This window comes from Aspergillus eucalypticola, assembly GCF_003184535.1.
Source record: "Aspergillus eucalypticola CBS 122712 chromosome Unknown BO83scaffold_15, whole genome shotgun sequence".
NCBI lineage: Eukaryota > Fungi > Ascomycota > Eurotiomycetes > Eurotiales > Aspergillaceae > Aspergillus > Aspergillus eucalypticola.
This window is the reverse complement of record NW_020290289.1, coordinates 22342-38743: the sequence shown is the minus strand read 5'-3', so window position 1 is coordinate 38743 and position 16402 is coordinate 22342. Positions and strand designations below refer to the sequence as shown.

General features: G+C 47.8%; 6 protein-coding genes across 6 annotated transcripts; 3 read left to right on the top strand and 3 right to left on the bottom strand.

Annotated features, from left to right (window-relative positions):
- Positions 1-661: 661 nt before the first annotated feature.
- Positions 662-1208, bottom strand: BO83DRAFT_427768 (uncharacterized protein; the record flags this gene model as incomplete). The annotated part of the gene is made up of 2 exons (XM_025535367.1): positions 662-941; positions 1192-1208. 2 exons carry the CDS (start codon positions 1206-1208, stop codon positions 662-664), a joined length of 297 nt encoding a protein of 98 aa, XP_025387141.1.
- Positions 1209-1804: 596 nt separating this feature from the next.
- On the top strand, positions 1805-4629 carry BO83DRAFT_427767 (uncharacterized protein; the record flags this gene model as incomplete). The annotated part of the gene is made up of 3 exons (XM_025535366.1): positions 1805-2641; positions 3735-3939; positions 3992-4629. 3 exons carry the CDS (start codon positions 1805-1807, stop codon positions 4627-4629), a joined length of 1680 nt encoding a protein of 559 aa, XP_025387140.1.
- A 744-nt stretch (positions 4630-5373) lies between these two features.
- On the bottom strand, positions 5374-7558 carry BO83DRAFT_399461 (putative C6 transcription factor; the record flags this gene model as incomplete). Its single annotated transcript, XM_025533319.1, has 6 exons — positions 5374-5704; positions 5765-5856; positions 5934-6503; positions 6564-6981; positions 7062-7464; positions 7516-7558. 6 exons carry the CDS (start codon positions 7556-7558, stop codon positions 5374-5376), a joined length of 1857 nt encoding a protein of 618 aa, XP_025387139.1.
- Positions 7559-7873: 315 nt separating this feature from the next.
- Positions 7874-9347, bottom strand: BO83DRAFT_417790 (UPF0075 domain protein). The gene is made up of 3 exons (XM_025534777.1): positions 9254-9347; positions 9114-9188; positions 7874-9049 (listed from the first exon to the last, which is right to left on the bottom strand). The coding sequence occupies exons 1-3, from the start codon at positions 9323-9325 to the stop codon at positions 7880-7882; spliced, it is 1317 nt and encodes a 438-aa protein (XP_025387138.1). The 5' UTR covers positions 9326-9347; the 3' UTR covers positions 7874-7879.
- A 296-nt stretch (positions 9348-9643) lies between these two features.
- On the top strand, positions 9644-11762 carry BO83DRAFT_362446 (putative MFS sugar transporter). The gene is made up of 5 exons (XM_025529508.1): positions 9644-10253; positions 10305-10394; positions 10455-10864; positions 10927-11118; positions 11179-11762. Exons 1-5 carry the CDS (start codon positions 9860-9862, stop codon positions 11695-11697), a joined length of 1605 nt encoding a protein of 534 aa, XP_025387137.1. The 5' UTR covers positions 9644-9859; the 3' UTR covers positions 11698-11762.
- Positions 11763-13649: 1887 nt separating this feature from the next.
- On the top strand, positions 13650-15744 carry BO83DRAFT_399458 (allantoate permease; the record flags this gene model as incomplete). The annotated part of the gene is made up of 10 exons (XM_025533318.1): positions 13650-13805; positions 13868-14062; positions 14130-14224; positions 14284-14684; positions 14741-14866; positions 14914-15029; positions 15084-15170; positions 15227-15343; positions 15406-15490; positions 15560-15744. The coding sequence occupies 10 exons, from the start codon at positions 13650-13652 to the stop codon at positions 15742-15744; spliced, it is 1563 nt and encodes a 520-aa protein (XP_025387136.1).
- Positions 15745-16402: the final 658 nt, after the last annotated feature.

Here is a 16402-nt window from a genome sequence, read left to right as displayed (position 1 = left end):
GCAATGTAGAGCTAGCTGGCTAACTAATTACGTATCAAAGACATGATGCTTGGTTTACTTTAATGCCTCAGGCACGAGTACATATAAGAAGATTGTTCAATGCCCCATACAATTCACATTATGAGTTTGTCAGAGAAAATTATCATTGAACACCTTCAGGTTTGCTTCATACACCAGAAATCTTGTATACTGTGGCTGCCCCCCGTTTTGATTATCTCGCTGGCAATAGTAATATATTATCACTCATTGTGTAAGCAAATGCAGACACTTCTCCAGACACAGGTAGCTGTTGTAGTGATAGATTGTGCTCTTTAATTGTTTATTAGCTAAGAATGAAGTGCGCAATGTGGCTTATAACCATGACCTACCAAACGCCAATCACATGCTATATTGATGTTATAGTGGGTGCATGTACGCATTTTTCGAGTCTATGTGTCTCAAGAGACTAGCTCACCAACTATAGCTTGTCAATTTGCCTTTGCCCTTATCCCCTAACCCCGTAGAACTCTGCAGTATAATGTCCATATGTCCGAACATGGGGTATTATACCTCGTCGCTTTTATATCGATCACATACTCCGCACATACCACCGACCCGTTCAGCTGCATGACCTCCCCAACTGTAGTATTGGCTACAACTGTGTCCATCCAGAGCGTATGGTTCAGCGTCGTCGTGCTTCCCGCACCCCCGTCAGATCTAGGATATTAGCTCCAGGCTGCGATAGACCGGCCTGATCAAGGATGTACTGAGGTGCCGTGTTATTGTCGCCCATATCGTACAGGCGATGCGGGTACTTGGCCATTTGGCACTCCCACCAGAACTTGTCCAGATAGGCGTGATGCATAAAGAACAAGGGGTCGTTGCAGCTGTCTATGAGGTCGAGCATCAATCCGCTGACGCCGCCATGGCCGCCTCCGTGGGGATTGCCGTTATAGCATTGCCTAAATTCTGCCTTTAGTTGTCGAACAACTAAGGTACGGGGCTATAGGATGGTAGTCATAAGCGGAAGCAAATGGTGCGACAATCAACGGAAATGGCAAGCAAAGCAGGGGAGACTACCATAAGAAAAGGAGGCAAAAAAGGCAAAGAATTTCTTGAATTGATTAACAGTAAAGTAGTACAAGGATGACAAACAGTCTATAGAAGGATTCTTAAAGTTGCAGATCATGACTTGGAAATAGGAATACTCACCATCCAGTCATATACATCATCGGGTTACCCAAATTGTTTTCATGGCAGCTACTAGGTTAGTAGCTTATTTAGCTACTGCTATAGGGACCCGCGGGACTACGTTACTAACCAATCAATACGGCGGATTCCCCGGCAGTCTGGGCAAAAGCTGTGTACGTGGTAGACTACTGGATTGTGTTTGAATGCATCAAGCCGTTTAATTCTGCAAGTGAGCAGAACGGTTCGATAAGTATGTTGGCTACCCGAAAGGTTCATTGAACATTTCAGGAAACTGGATTACCGAACTGCAACCCACTCGAATGGTTAAGAGAGATAACGCGGCGTTCTGCATCCTGCGCTCCTTACTCGTGCGTTAAAATTTATGTATTCTCTATTTGGTTTCCTGTTTCCGGCATGTATCCGATCAAATGAGGCATGATGAACATGCACTACCCGATTTGGGAATATGGACTGAGTGACATAAACAACATATAAGCCATGTCCAACGACGCTCGTCGCATCTTATTTAGTTCCTACAAGCCCAACTATCTGATCCAAGTATCACCCTTGGGCTGCTACTATCAAAGGTCGGAAAGCTTACTAGCAGACCTTTTGGGTTCCTATTATACTTTCCATGCGACCAAATGTACCTCAAAAGTCGGAGCAGCGGGTCCAAGTGTCCTACCACCAAGAGGCTACTACTCTTCTACAATATTTGGGACAAGACCATCATCCTGATCATGGATTCGGTGCAGTGTCAGCTAGCATCTACGATACCGCTTGGGTGTCAATGGTAAAGAAGCCTGTCATAGGTAGGGAGATGGCCTGGGCTTTTATTGAATGTTTCAAGTTTCTATCAGAAGCCCACTGTGAGGATGGCGGATGGGATGCAAATGCGGTTCTTTTTGACTGTATTGCCTGTACACTTGCTGGTCTCCTTGCGCTCAAAAAACACCTGACCGAAGAGAAGGATCACACGAGCCGTCAAGCATTGGATGAGAAAATATCTAGAGCTACACATTTTCTGCGTCAAGCTCTTCCTAAGTTACCAGCTGCAGTCGCATATGAGCTTCCGATCGGCGCTGAGCTGTGGCTACCAAAAATGTTGGAGCTTATTGAGGAAAAAAGAATCCATCTCGACAATGCAGCTGTGCTCGCTTGGATTTTGCTAGCTCAGGACAGAAGGATTTCCCGATTCCCGATAGAAAGTCTCCATGAAAAGGGATTTACTTCCGTTGCACACTCCCTGGAGGGGCTTATTGGGTACGCAGACTTTAATCGGGTCTCTATGCTCAAAACATGTGGCAGCATGATGGGCTCTCCGTTCGCAACTGCTGCGTATCTCATTTACAGTGAGAAGTGGGATGCAGATGCAGAGGCATATATCCGCCGTGCGCTCAATTCTCCGTGTGCGGGTCAAAATGGCGGCGTGCCTTCAACATATCAGACGACTGTCTTTGAATCTTCACGGGTTCGTAAGATTTCTCCTCTCTCATTTCTCTGTTTTCAGTCGACTTCCACATTCCTTGCTTCTTTAGCTATTCTTCGTGGCAAACTACTGGCTTGTTGACTACTGATGTCGGTTTTCGCGCGAGCAGATAGCCGTCACTCTTTTGGAAAAACAAGGTTCCTCTTGGCAAGGAAATAGAGCCATTGGTGAAGAATATTGGACTCAAATAATATGTTAAAAGCACAGGATCGTGAAGTTGATTTGGCGAGTAGTGTCTATGTTCCGGGTAGATTGATGACAGACAATAGAATGACGCTGACTGGGAACTCGTTTAGCAATGGGAATGTGCGTGGACGCCGATGACACCGCGAAGCATTATTGCTGCTGAGTCTGTTGGGATTACCAGCTTGTCCAGATCCTCTAATCGGCAAATTTGAATTACACGATCATTTTCTAACCTTTTGAATCGAGCGAAATCCAAGCGTCAGCACTAACGATCATGTTCTCATGGCCCTCCTTCACATGGAAAACAATAGCACATATATTCTCCAGGTAGAAAAGTGTGTTCGGCTCTTGTGTCATACGTAGTGGGAGTCGGATGGCTTTCAAGATAAATGATTAAGAAATTGGCTAACCACCAGATGTTGGGCTCGAGAGAATAGACTTTAACACGTTTTATGAACATATCTCCTACTATCCCGTTATGTCAATATGTGAAGGGATAGTGGATTATATACACAAATGGGACAGCGGCGCTTTTGCTACATCCAGTCACTGGCCTAGATGCCCAAGTGCCGCTGGTTGTTCACCAAGCGTTGACCAAGTTCCTCCGAGCTCAGAATGCTGATGGATCCTGAGGACCGCGATCCAGCCTTGAGGAGACGTCGTATGCAACATTGGCCATAAAGAGTCTCCTGACACTACCGTTCAGAGGTGAGCTGCGAGGAACTGCTATTGAACAAGCAGAGTCGTACCTACAAGATACACACAGTCGTGGTTACATTTCAATCAGAGAACGGTTCCGGATTGACAAAACAATCTACAGCATTGAAACAATTACAAGGTCTTATATCATATCCGCGATTCTAGCGCCGACGCCTAATATCCAAGCCAGCGAAACTTTGGGCGGTCTCTTCAACACCCCAAGATCTGTCATCCAGAAGCAAGAAAACTCTCTGCGAAGCCTCCCGTCATTTCCCACATCCCGAGCTGGGTACTCGAGGCTTCCGTATGCGAGGGCTACATGATAATCAATGAGCCACGTAAGATTGACTTCTTTTCACAACGGGTCAAACTTAGCGAAGACTACCTCCTCTACTGTGCGTCTTGTCTCGTGGCGAGCAACTACAACGGTTCATACTTTGAGTACAGGCTATCTCTTGATGGTTCTTCGGATCACAGTAGCGACATACCAGCGTAACACGTTCGTGGATCACCAGGTGATCCACTTCTCGTCGCCAGAGCTAGACGAATTAGAGGCTTTCATACAGAAGAAGCTGCATACCGGGAGGTGTTCGTCCACTGGACGTAATGCAACCAATGAATTCAATGAGTGCAAAGGAGAACCGCACGCAAGAGTAAAGGAAACAGAGTCAATGCTCCTGTCTTTTATGAATTTTGTGCTGACTGATACCACTGACCCCGTGAGCACTTACAACAAATTGAACCTGCGCAGTGAGCTGAGATCTACCTTACTCGCCCAGATTGACCATATTAGAAGTTCCAAGAGCCTAGCACATGAGGGAGTGGACCTCCTCCACGACCAAACCGGAAAGACAACCTTCTTTTCATGGCTACACGGGCCTGCTTCAGACAATGTACTCTACCCTGTCATCCTTAAATACATAGTCTTCCACATGGGAATGAGTCAAGTGCAGCAAGGCGATGATGTGTTTCGTACCCCAGAAGAGCAATACATCATTGAGGATTTCTGCAGGCATGCTGCTGCCGAGGTCCGGCTCTGGAATGACTATGGCAGCATTGAGAGAGATAAGCTGAGGGTGTTCTAAATTCAATCGATGTTTTGAACTTACAAGTTCACGCCCTTCAGCTAACGGGATCACGGGCGACAGGTCTGACAGACCTTGCAAGGTCGTATCTCTCAAGAAGATGGCACAGTACGAAAACAGACATGTTCGACTTTGTTTAAAGCAGCTTGAGACGCTCTTGCAAGGAAATGATGCACATCGAGCGTCTAGTATAATGTCACGGCTCCATATGCATGCGACGGTGACTCAAGTGTGGGCAGAGATGTACTCCCTACGCCAGTTTAGTGCGGCGAGTCCTCAGTCTTCATCCAAGAAAATAAGGATTACTGGAAGTGCCACCCTACCCCCACTTCGGCCAGCCTCGAGTGGAGGTGGAAGCGCTTAGATTCTGACTATTAAGGCTCTATAGTAGATATTAATTCACGGCATAAAATACTGCAGCTAACAGCATGTGAAATGATCATGATGGTAAAGTTATCATACCTTCTATTCTTCAACAAGCGGACCGTGAGCGTGAAACACCAGTTACCGCTGAATTAGACACAAGCACTCATTGAGAGCTGACCCGGTCGACCGCCAGGGATGAATTAGCATACGTAACTTGTTTTTAGTCTCATACCCCTCGGATAGTTACATTCCAATCTAGACACCATGTTTGACAGGGCACTCACACTGGATGTCCAGGGGAATCGAGCTTGCCAACACGCCATTCACCATATTATCGTGTTAGGAATGTATGAGGAGAATGAGTCAACAAAGAACCATCTAGTATTCTGTCTTCCTTAGCGCCATCGGAAACAACCCTTCTAATAATCCAGCACCGGACGACCAGGGCCAGTCATCCAGTAAGTCTGAAGGCAGTTCGAAATAAGCTAGTGGGTCATCAAAGTCTGCTGGCTGGCCTGAGGTAGGTCTCATGTAGCCTTCAAAGTGTTGTGATTGATCAATTCCTGGCTGCTCAGGGCGCATATTGGCATGCCGAGTCGTATCCATGTATTCATCTATCCGCTTGACCTGTGATTTGAGCCGTTCACTGGCGCCAGTGGAGCGGGTGAGTCCGGACTCCATTTGAGACAAAAGTGCGGCCATATCTAATCTTCTTGTCAATCAGCACAGTTGTACATGAACCCATCACACGATTCTATTGGGTGCTTACAGAAGTTTGCGAACTCTTTGGTAAGACATCTCGGAGAGGCTTCCTTCCATGACAGATCCAAGAATGAATCCAATTCCCCCCAAATGGTAGAGCTTCAACAATTAGTGCACGGTCTATCTACAGTGACGGGATGGGAAAAGTATGATAGTATGTCATGGGACTAACGTACCAGTGGGGAACTGATTGCTTTGAGATATTCAATCGGCACTGTGCTAAAGACGCTGAGCACGTTCCCCGCAACCTCGCATTTCTCCTCCACACCTTGATCCTCGCTCGAAGAAAGGACCATGCTAAGAAGCTGGAGCGTTGCTTGGATGTTAGCAGATTGGAAACCAACAATATCATGCTCAGGATCACCGGTAGCAGGCTTGGTTGATTGAAGCTGCGACGGTAACGCCGAGAACAGGGAATGTACATGCTCCATAATCAAGGGGCCCGGGACAGGAGTCGGGCGAAATAATGACCAGGGGCTCTCATTCGCGGTGCGCTGCATTTGCCGCTGGCCGTCAATAGCATGCTCCAGTATTCGATAGAGATCAGTGGTAAAATTCCACCCACGCATCCAAACTGATGGTTCATGTGTGGTACAGTCCGCCGATATCGGTGCTTCTATCGCGGAATCAAGCACATCGTCATTCACTCCTCTGGGGTAGCGTACATTTGACTGAACTTCTCTGAAACGAATTATGCCTCCCAATACGGTCGCCGAAAACACATCTAGCGTATACATCGACCAAAACTATATCCTGCATCAGTTTGTCACCGGAAAAAAAGGTATCGCATAGGCACGGGGGCGTACCAGCCTCCGTCGAACTTCCACGTCCACAACGCTCAAGTCTCTCGGCCACAACTTCTCATCATGTAACCCCTCCATGATACTTAATGTATGATACATCCCTAAATATTGATGCATATCTCGAATTTGACCATTCTGGATGGCGGCAATGCTGAGAATCGCACATGCCCTCATGTATTCGATGCCTCTTGCTGCAGCCAGATCCCGAGGGATAGACTCCTTAGCTGCAGTCCAAAAGACCTCTGATGGCGGATGTGACAGCTGTGATCGTGATCGCTGGTTCGAATATAAACCGCCATCCCTGGCGCGTGCGGAGGCTAAGGCACACATTGCCATTGTTGAGGCGAACAACCCTTGGTCCTTAAGATGCTTTTCATCCCGGAGGACTCTCAAGAGCGATGGTGGATGGAATAGAGGAAATCTGCGTGGTAGAAGGCGGTTAGTCCAAAAACAAGTACCTTATACACTCTACCCTCGCGAGACATGGAATGAGAGAAGTACATCGGATAGACAATCTCAAAATACACCTGGGCGAGTTCCTGCACCACAGAATGACAGGCGATTGCAAGCGCCTTCCAGGGAGTCAACGGTGAGTCGGAGCTATAGTGCGGATCCGTGATTGCCCAGGAATTATTATCGACAGGTGTCGATAGTTGAGCAGTCACGCCAATCTGAAGATCATCTTCCGCATGGGCAGGTCGAGAGGAGATAGTCGTAGCGGCAACCTCGCCACCCGGTCGGCATGCAGGCTCCTGTTCCTCTTGGCGGGCTCCTCTACGACCACCTCTTTTCCGTAATGGACGATCATATGTACAGGGGATATCAAAATCCAAACAGTTTTGACAGGGTTCGAGTGGGCCTCTGGTCTTCGTGCATTTAATGCTACGACGATGGCAAAGGTCACCTGGGTGCTATTAGAGCCGGGGCATAAGGGGACAACGAGGGTGTAACATACAGGCCCTTGAAATACGCTGGGTTTTTCGGGGACGCTGGGGCATTTGTATTACTTTCACACGTCGGAGACGGGGGGGAGGAGGTTGTCTCCTGATCCGATGCGGTAGTAGTATGGATATATATCTACAGTCTGGCTGGCACCTTCAGACTTACTGATCCAGCCGAAAGTTGCCGAAGGCCGTAATGTGATTATGTCATGTTGGTTCCCGGCGCCCCACACAATTTAAAGTTTGAGCCAGCCAGAAGAGGATTCACACCTACTAAACACTCTTTAAATTCCTTTACGAAAGTCACTATGTACGTCCAGAAAGGGTGCGCATAAGTTTTATTCTAATGATCTTCTTTTATTATATTTTTTAAATATATCACCATTTGTTGTTGAACTCCTTCCCGTTCACATAGTTCACGAGCTCGGATACTGCAGGCAGGTGGTGCCTATCCCCTCCGAATTGCATACCTTGCTGCAACACCCTGCGATAGTTCTTGCCTGGTGATACCTTTCCCAAAACGTATGGCTGCCGAGTTTCAACCCGAGTGGGCACGGGAATAGAACGGCCCACCACTGCTTCCATGCCCTGCCATGCGAAGGTGATAGCTTCCTTGGCAGAAGCCGGGATACCTGCTTGGTCCAACATCAGAATCTTCGTGCTAGGGTAATGTGCTTGTATATATTGCGTAATGTTTGGATTATAAGCGCCGCCGCCGCACATGAAAATTTCGTCGATTGGGAGGTCTTTGGGGGCATAGCGGCGGTAGTGGTCGACGATGGCCTGAGCAGTGATCCGAGTGACGGTCGCAACGACATCATCTGGACTAAGACCTTTGGATTCCGCCTTGCGAATGAGATCAAAAGCTAAAGTATCTCGGAACACCTCGCGGCCCGTGGTTTTCGGTGGATCTAACTGGAAGTATGGATGAGTTTGAAGAAACTCATCTACCAGATCCTGGTCCACCGTGCCGCGAGCGCCCATCTGGCCGTCCTTGTCATACTCCTGCTGGCCGTTGGTGTAGTGTCGGACAACGGCATCAATAAAGACGTTCCCTGGGCCCGTATCGAAATCGTAGCAGGCATCAGTGCCTCCGAGGGAATCGGGCGGGATAAAACAGACATTAGCAATTCCGCCAATGTTTTGGCAAGCGCGCAACTTTGTTGGATGGTGCAGGAGCAAGGCATCAAAGAAAGCAATCAGTGGTGCGCCCTGGCGACCCGCTGCTTGGTCGCTAACCCGGAAGTCGGTCACAGTCGTGATTCCCGTGCGAGAGGCAATAAATGAGCCCTCAGCCATGGTGAGAGCACTGCGTACCTCCCCCTCCTCAGGCATAGACAGAAGCCAGATGGTTTGACCGTGGGAGCCAATAACGTCGATGGATGACATATCAACATCATACTGTCCACAGAACTCCTTGACAGCCGCGGCAAATGTCTCACCGAGAATGACATTCACTTCGGATAGCTCGGACGGAGATGTTTTGTTGTGCAGGATGATGTTCATGACTCGTTTCTTGATTGTTTGTTCTAGGGGAATTTCACCATACTATTGGAAAGACACGTCTGTGTTAGACTGAACGGAATTTGCGCCACATGTGACAATAGCATACCTTGAGAAGCTCGAACCTCATGGGTGAATCTGGCGTTTCCTGTTGAAAACGACAGAGAGCACAGTCGATCCCATCCTAGCGTTACATAGATAAGCTTTCAACGCCCCCTAAATCCTCGCTTAACCAGCTCGTCTGCTTACCATCGAAGTGCCACTATTGAGTCCCAGGACGGTTAGGTCCAGGGAGCGGGATACAGAAACGCTAGGGTCCATATTGAAAGGCAGAGAGAACTCGGAGCAACTGGCTGTCCAATCGAGATACCGAGGAGGGGGGGATGTTGCGCGGAATAAATAACATGCGTCGCTGCCATACTACTGCAACACCCCGGCCGCATTGGTGCCTGAATGCCTCATGGTACGGGAGACGACGGTTGTACTTGTTGACCGCCTAAACGCCAGAGCGCTTAAGTGGCTAAACGCTTAAACGTTTAAACTGCTAAACGGCGCCACTCACAAACCCTGGCTCGAACGTGTGATACTCTTGCGGGGCCCCTCAAAACGTTCTCTCCACAGCAGCTTTGGTTGCCCCAAGGCTTCGGTTCTTGCTAGGTTGTTTCGGGCGAATCCGGCATGTCATTTCTCAGAGTGGTGAAGCAAGGGATAAGCGTCTCAAGATCCGGTCATGACATAGGCCGCGTTATAAATAGTCCAACCACTACCGGTTGCGCAAGTGTTCGCGCTAAGCATTCGAAAATACAGCTGATAAACTCATAGTTTCATTCAGTGCGTTTCAGCGAGACCGAGAATATGGGGTATGCAACGTTTTGGAGGCGGTTATCCCCACGCCAACTCAATGTTATGATTCAGTCTCTTTCTCTTCTTTGCATATTCTTTGAGGGATATGATCAAGGTGTCATGGGAGGTGTCAACAGCTCTCCCAGATACGTTACAGAGGTTGGAATTGGCGAACCGGATGGCACCGTAACCGACACTACCCATCAGGGAGGCATTGTCAGCATCTACTACCTTGGATGCATTTTCGGTTGTTTCGGAGGTGGCTGGCTTGCCGATCGCTTAGGTCGTATCAATGGCCTGCTGGCCGGTTCGTTGCTTGCGCTTGTGGGAGGTGCTTTGCAAGCTGCGGCTCAGAGTTCAGATTTCATGCTCGTCGCCAGGGTGGTGACAGGAGTTGGCACTGGTGGTATGCCCACCTTCCGTACTTAGACCTCCTGAGAGAAGCTGATCTGGCTAGCATTAACTGGCATAGCACCAGTACTGGTGTCAGAGACATCAACAGCTGATCACCGCGGTGCCTTCCTAGGATATGTTTTCATTGCGAACTGTAGGTGTTGGACGTTCGATGAAACAGCCCCAGAATATATACTAATAGATTATGTTGAAGATCTAGGAATATCCGTCGCATACTGGCTGTCATTTGGTCTTGCTTTCATCAACAACGGCTATTCGGATATTCGCTGGCGCTTTTTGTTGGCGTTTCAGTGCGTTCCAGCACTCATACTACTCTTGTTCATCAAGATGCTTCCGGATAGTCCGCGGTTCCTGGCATCTGTCGGTCGTTATGACGAAGCTCAGCAGGTCCTTAACAAGATCCGTTGTCATAAATGCAGCCAATCCGAAATTGACCTTGAATACAAAGAAATAATTGCGACCGTGCAAGAGGGCAAACCAAGCTCGCCCCTTCAGTTCGCAAAAATATTAATTGGAAAAGGAGGAAACCCTGGCTCCAATCTGGGGCGACGAGCCTGGCTGTGTATATGGCTCCAGATCATGGCATCTTGGACTGGAATTACGGTAAGCTGTTCAAAGTATGAAGTCGCAGAGATAGGCTGGCTGATAAACTGTGACGTCAACAGGCTGTTACGGCTTATTCTCCTGTTCTGCTTGGGCAAGCGGGTTACAGCAAGCTGACGCAAAACGGCCTTGCCGGGGGATTAAATACGATCGGTATTCTAGGCACCCTTATCAGTACGCAGATCGTAGATCAGATCGGAAGGCGAAAATGTCTAATGCTTGGGTCTCTTGTCTTATTCGTCGTTGAGCTGGTGGTAAGTGCCAGACCCTCGTATGACTTCTTTGGCTCCGGTTCTAAGATGTTTCCTCTCCAGGCGGGATCTGTTTATGAGGCGTCCCTTCGTCAGCCAGAGAAAGCCAGCCAGTTTGCACCTGCTGCTGTTGCGATGTTGTTCCTGTTCAACTTGGGATATGCCGCGACCTGGGGAACCGTCGCTTTCTTGATACCAACCGAGATATTTCCTTCCGACCTCCGGGCTCAAGGTAATGGCTTTGGTATTACCGGCTGGGCTATTGGTGTTGGAATGACCACACTGGTTAATCCGATCATGTTTTCAAGTATCGGGAGCCGCAGCTACTTTCTTCTTGCTGGATTGAACCTTTTGTGGGTTCCGACTATTTTCCTGCTCTACCCAGAAACCCGCAATCGGTCTCTAGAGTCCATTGACTACCTGTTCTCGACCTCAAGACCATTTTATTGGGATATGGAGAGGGCATTTCAGTCGTGCATGGATGGGAAGGTAGAGAAGCATGTCGATGAGCAGGCCGTAAAAGTTGCGGGCCAGGATGAAGCCCAACAGGAATTTCACGAAACCATTCAGCAGAGAGTGTAAAGTAAGGGGACCTGGTGACGTGTGAAACAATTGCCTGATGATGTTCTCGGGAGAGCTTCCTTCACAGCAGCTCAGTGGTATGGATATTATTTTTGGAGAATAAAAACAACATTCAAGTAACCGTATTCTGCGACCCGTACATAGCGCCTTGGCTGGGGATGGACGGTCTTCGCGTGGTATTCAGGACGCAGAAATGGCTGCTTTGCTTTATGCTGTGCAATGACACGAGCCTTTCAACTGGTGATATCTGGGACGGCTTGCATATTTTTCCATCTCCATTGAGATTTTAACCGTGGAAAGAATAGTGTGGCGCTTACGCAGTAGTTTGGGAATGTGCTAACATCATGAATTTGGAATCCAAGTCAGTCCTCATCGGCTACACGTAACTCTCTGATACTTGGTGCCGAGGCTGGTGTTGAGCGTCATACTCAAAGCTATCAGTGATTGGTGACTGCCCTATCACGGATAGTGATATTCCTGCTGTGGATGCTTGGAGGCCTGGCTGTAAGGAGTATCAAACGGATAATCTAATTTTCAGGTCCCAACATGGAGGTACTTGACTACCCTTTTTATATGCAGCCAACACATTCAATTACCTAATATCCTGGATATGAATTTTGTAATGACAAATTCACGAGGAGGCAGGAGACCATGCACATGAGTAAGGCTGGAATGGCTCTCTGTGTCTCCCAAGGCAGCTTTATTTTCGCCTCACAATGTTATGAGGGTGATCCGCAACAAGTTGCGAGACATGATCAGCATCGAGATAGTGATAGCACCGGACAGTCCTATCTCATGTTATTGATTATGTATTCACCCTATATGGGAAGCCTTCTAATTGCGGACTAACTGTATTTCAGCCCATGAAGAACCGTCCTTTTCTCCCTCTGTCTACTCACAATGAGTCAAGTCACGCATTTGTCGCACTTCAACTCCGTGTAAGGAGCTTTTATCTACCGCCTGGCACGGTACTAGCTGCGTGACTGTTAGGTTACTGATCAAATGCGCGGGAGGAAGAGCCCGTCCAGTGCGTCATAGTCTTCTACCTAGTGGACGAGACGATTACTTCTGCTCGGTTCCGTTTCAGTGCCTGTTTTGACCTGGATACCTGTGCCCGCGTTCTGTGGACCAATAACACACATGCGAAAGCTCCCACCATACATCTGCGCTTGACACCTCAGCCTAAGCAGCCTCAGAAGAAAGATGTGCATGGTACTCTCAGTGACGCGGATTGCATGTGGCTCTAGCAACATGCTGCTCTCATGCAACAAAGCAGGAGTCCTCGTCCGCCTGCGATGTTGGAGCTATGGAAGGGCACTGTACGAGAGCACAGGGATCAGGGCCGTGGATAAGTGTCCCTTAGAAAGCTTGTTGCTGTTGGGGCAATTTTTGACTTCGTGAATATATTTCACTCATCGCAAATGTCTTTGAAGAGGGGGAAAATATGATAGTGTATAGGTCAGAGGGAAATATGAATGCCACCAGGAGCTCATAATCGTCGTATATTGTATAATAGGCAACTTCAAGTATCGTCAGAAACTCCAGGAGGAGAAGAAGCATTTCGAATTGATGTGAAGCATTTATGCGCGGCAAGTCTATAATCCAAGGCAACTTGGACTGAATCCGAGATTCCGTCGGGCCTTGGCTGCAGGCTTGCGGAAAAGGTAATTGCTGGAGACTATTGCGCCATAACACTACCATCCCGTTCTCTTTCGTCCATGATAACGATTGAAACCCGATTACTCAGCCAGCAACCCGGCAGGTGTTTATACCTTGTGGGTCATACTAACTAGATCACTGGCGGGAGATAACAGTTAGCGCAGAATAGACCTGCTAAGAAGTGAGGTGATCATAGCGGCAGATGGGATCATACTTGCGTGCTAGTGATTCAATTCGCATATTTAGATGCCAACATGCCTCGTACTTACAACATAGAAGAAAGTGCATCCACGATGACAAGGGATACTGAGGCCAATTCCTCGCAAGGGCATGGTATAGTCAGGCCTCTCAAGACATGGAAAGGCTACATTTGGGACACCTGGGAACTACCCAGCGACCAGCGTTGGCTACTGTTTAAGCTTGACGCGTTCGTGCTCACATTTGCATCTGTGTGTGCCAACATTTCACCTAACCCCAGAGGGTTGTAAATTTATTTGGCTGACAACTACAGATTGGTTATTTTCTCAAAAACCTGGACCTTCAAAATGTCACAAATGCATACCTTAGTGGCATGGAGGAGGATCTGGAGATGTTTGGCAACCAACTGGTGACAAGTACCTCTATTTTCACAGTCGGATATGTTATTGGTCAGATCCCCGCGAACTTACTGTTGACTCGCATTTCGCCTCGCTGGGTTATTCCGTCGGTAAGTAGTTCATTCCTCCCATGTAAATCTCGATCGCAGCCTTAAGTGGACACTAATACTTGTGCAGCTTGAAATTGGTTGGGGAATTGCAACTATGTGCATGACAAGTGTAAAGTCATACAAAGCTCTCTATGCGCTTCGATTTCTGGTAGGCCTTTTTGAGTACGTTGGACACTTCTTATATTATCTTTCTACTCGCAGCAGTCTAATCTCGGAAATAGATCTGGGTTTTACCCCGGCATTCATTACCTTCTCGGGTCATGGTACACACCACAAGAGATTGGCAAGCGCGCAATGATATTCTGGCTTGCCGGCCAAATTGGAAGTTTATTCAGTGGTTTTCTTCAAGCAGCTGCTTACACAAACTTGAACGGTGTTGATGGCCGGGCCGGCTGGCGATGGCTGTTCATCATCGATGGCATCATCACGCTACCGCTCGCCCTGGCCGGCTATCTCTTCTTCCCTAACCTTCCACAGAGTGGCAAGAAGACTTGGTGGATAACTAACGAGGAACATATTCTCTCTGTCAACCGAATGAAGGCGATTGGGCGTGCTGGAAAGGAGCCATGGAGTATAGCTAAGTTGAAAAGAATCTTGTACAGCTGGCACACATATCTACTCCGTACGTGATCCACTGTCACGGTCAACTTTGATATTTTATTTAATTAACCGATCCAGCCATGATATACATTTTGTGGAACAATGGATACCCACAGGTCGGAATGGGTTACTGGCTGAAAAGTTTCAACGCAGACCCCCCTCCTGTCCCGGGCAAGTCATACACGGTGGCTGACATTGACAACTGTGAGTTCATTCAAAACGATGTATCAGGCGAACCTAATGACTTCAAGTACCATTGGTCACGACGGGTATCTCTATCTTCGTGTGCTTTATTTGGGGTTTTCTCTCTGATGGTCCCTGTCGGGGATCACGCTGGCCCTTTATCCATATCGGTGCCGTCATCACGGTAGGTACTTTCGACCCGTATGCCCAGGTTGATTTGGCGGTAACATTTGTCAAGCTTGTTATGTGTGTCCTACTGCGCCAGATGCCTCTCTATACCAATATCTCCGGGCGCATGGCCGTATATTGGCTCAGCAATATCGGAGTAGGTCAAAGTCCTAACACGTCAAGACGTGATCTTCAGCTAATACTTAGTCTCAGGTTGGTGCTGGTCCACTCATCTTGAGCTGGATTAACGAAATCTGCTCAGCTGACACGGAGAAAAGAGCTTTGATTGTAGCCATGGCTAATGATCTTGCCTATGTTGTTCAGGCAGTGGTAAGCCTCCTTCCACCGGATAATCATATCCACGAAAGGGTCTCATGTTCAACTCTGCACAGGCACCGAACTTCGTGTGGAAGACCACAGATTTCCCAGCTGCCAAGAAAGGCTATCTTTGGTCCATCATACTGCAGGTCTTACTCAGTGAGTGTGGTACATTCCAGTGGATTTTGTTTAGAAGGGCGAAGAATAGCGACTAACTCAAATCACCAGTGGTTGTTACTGCCACAGTTCAGTTCCTGCTTTGGTGGGATAGAAAGAGGGAAACTCAAAGCCACGAGGCGGTAGAGCCGATTGCGGATTCTGATGCAGACTCAGGTCCAGAAAGCTCTAAATATGGCTCAGTGGATGCGAAGAAAACTCCCCAAACCCAAATCACACCTCTGAGCTCGATTTAGTGTAATTTAGAGGATATTGAACCCCCAGAAATTCTGTTGAGGCGTGTTTTACAGCCAAAACTTGGACAAACTAAAAAAAGATACTTATTGTTTCAAAAAGAATTTAGTATATTTTATTAAAGTTCAGTTTATTCATGGCACAGCTTAACATGATTAAAATAGAAAAGAATTTTTCTGTGTCTAGTGCTAGACCACACCGAATTTAGTTCAGACTACATTGGGCTGTAAGTCCGCCTTGCTGTCTTGGGGAAAGTCATCCATCAGGCGATGAATTTATCCCGGTCGGTGTCCAGTCCCAGGCGCTGAACTTACAGTAGCAAGCTGTAAACTTACCTTCGGTACACTGTCAGAAGCAGATAATCTCATTGTTGATGAGACTTTCACGCTCTCCTGAACCATGAATGGAGCACCTTTTTTGAAGAAGAGCTCCGCATCTTAGTTACTGATACCTCATCATAAGTCGCCAGGAAACGCCAGTAACTTCTGCAGTCCTGTACTTTTTACCAAGAAGGCCAGGTCACTGGTGGATATACAACTTTGTTATAGGTTGCCGGAGTCAGCCCCTACTCCCTGATGGGTTTCCACTCTCCAGTCAATTCCTACTGGGTAGTAGGCTCCTAGAGTTGGGTAAAGTTTGCCAAGGGTTTAGCCCCAATCT

Coding starts and splice junctions, on each gene's coding strand:
- BO83DRAFT_417790 (XM_025534777.1), bottom strand. CDS start 9,325: ATGGACCCTAGCGTTTCTGTATCCCGCTCCCTGGACCTAACCGTCCTG. Junction 9,189..9,253: donor TCAATAGTGGCACTTCGATG/GTAAGCAGACGA, acceptor ATGTAACGCTAG/GATGGGATCGACTGTGCTCT. Junction 9,050..9,113: donor TGAGGTTCGAGCTTCTCAAG/GTATGCTATTGT, acceptor TCTTTCCAATAG/TATGGTGAAATTCCCCTAGA.
- BO83DRAFT_362446 (XM_025529508.1), top strand. CDS start 9,860: ATGGGGTATGCAACGTTTTGGAGGCGGTTATCCCCACGCCAACTCAAT. Junction 10,865..10,926: donor CATCTTGGACTGGAATTACG/GTAAGCTGTTCA, acceptor TGACGTCAACAG/GCTGTTACGGCTTATTCTCC. Junction 11,119..11,178: donor TATTCGTCGTTGAGCTGGTG/GTAAGTGCCAGA, acceptor TTTCCTCTCCAG/GCGGGATCTGTTTATGAGGC.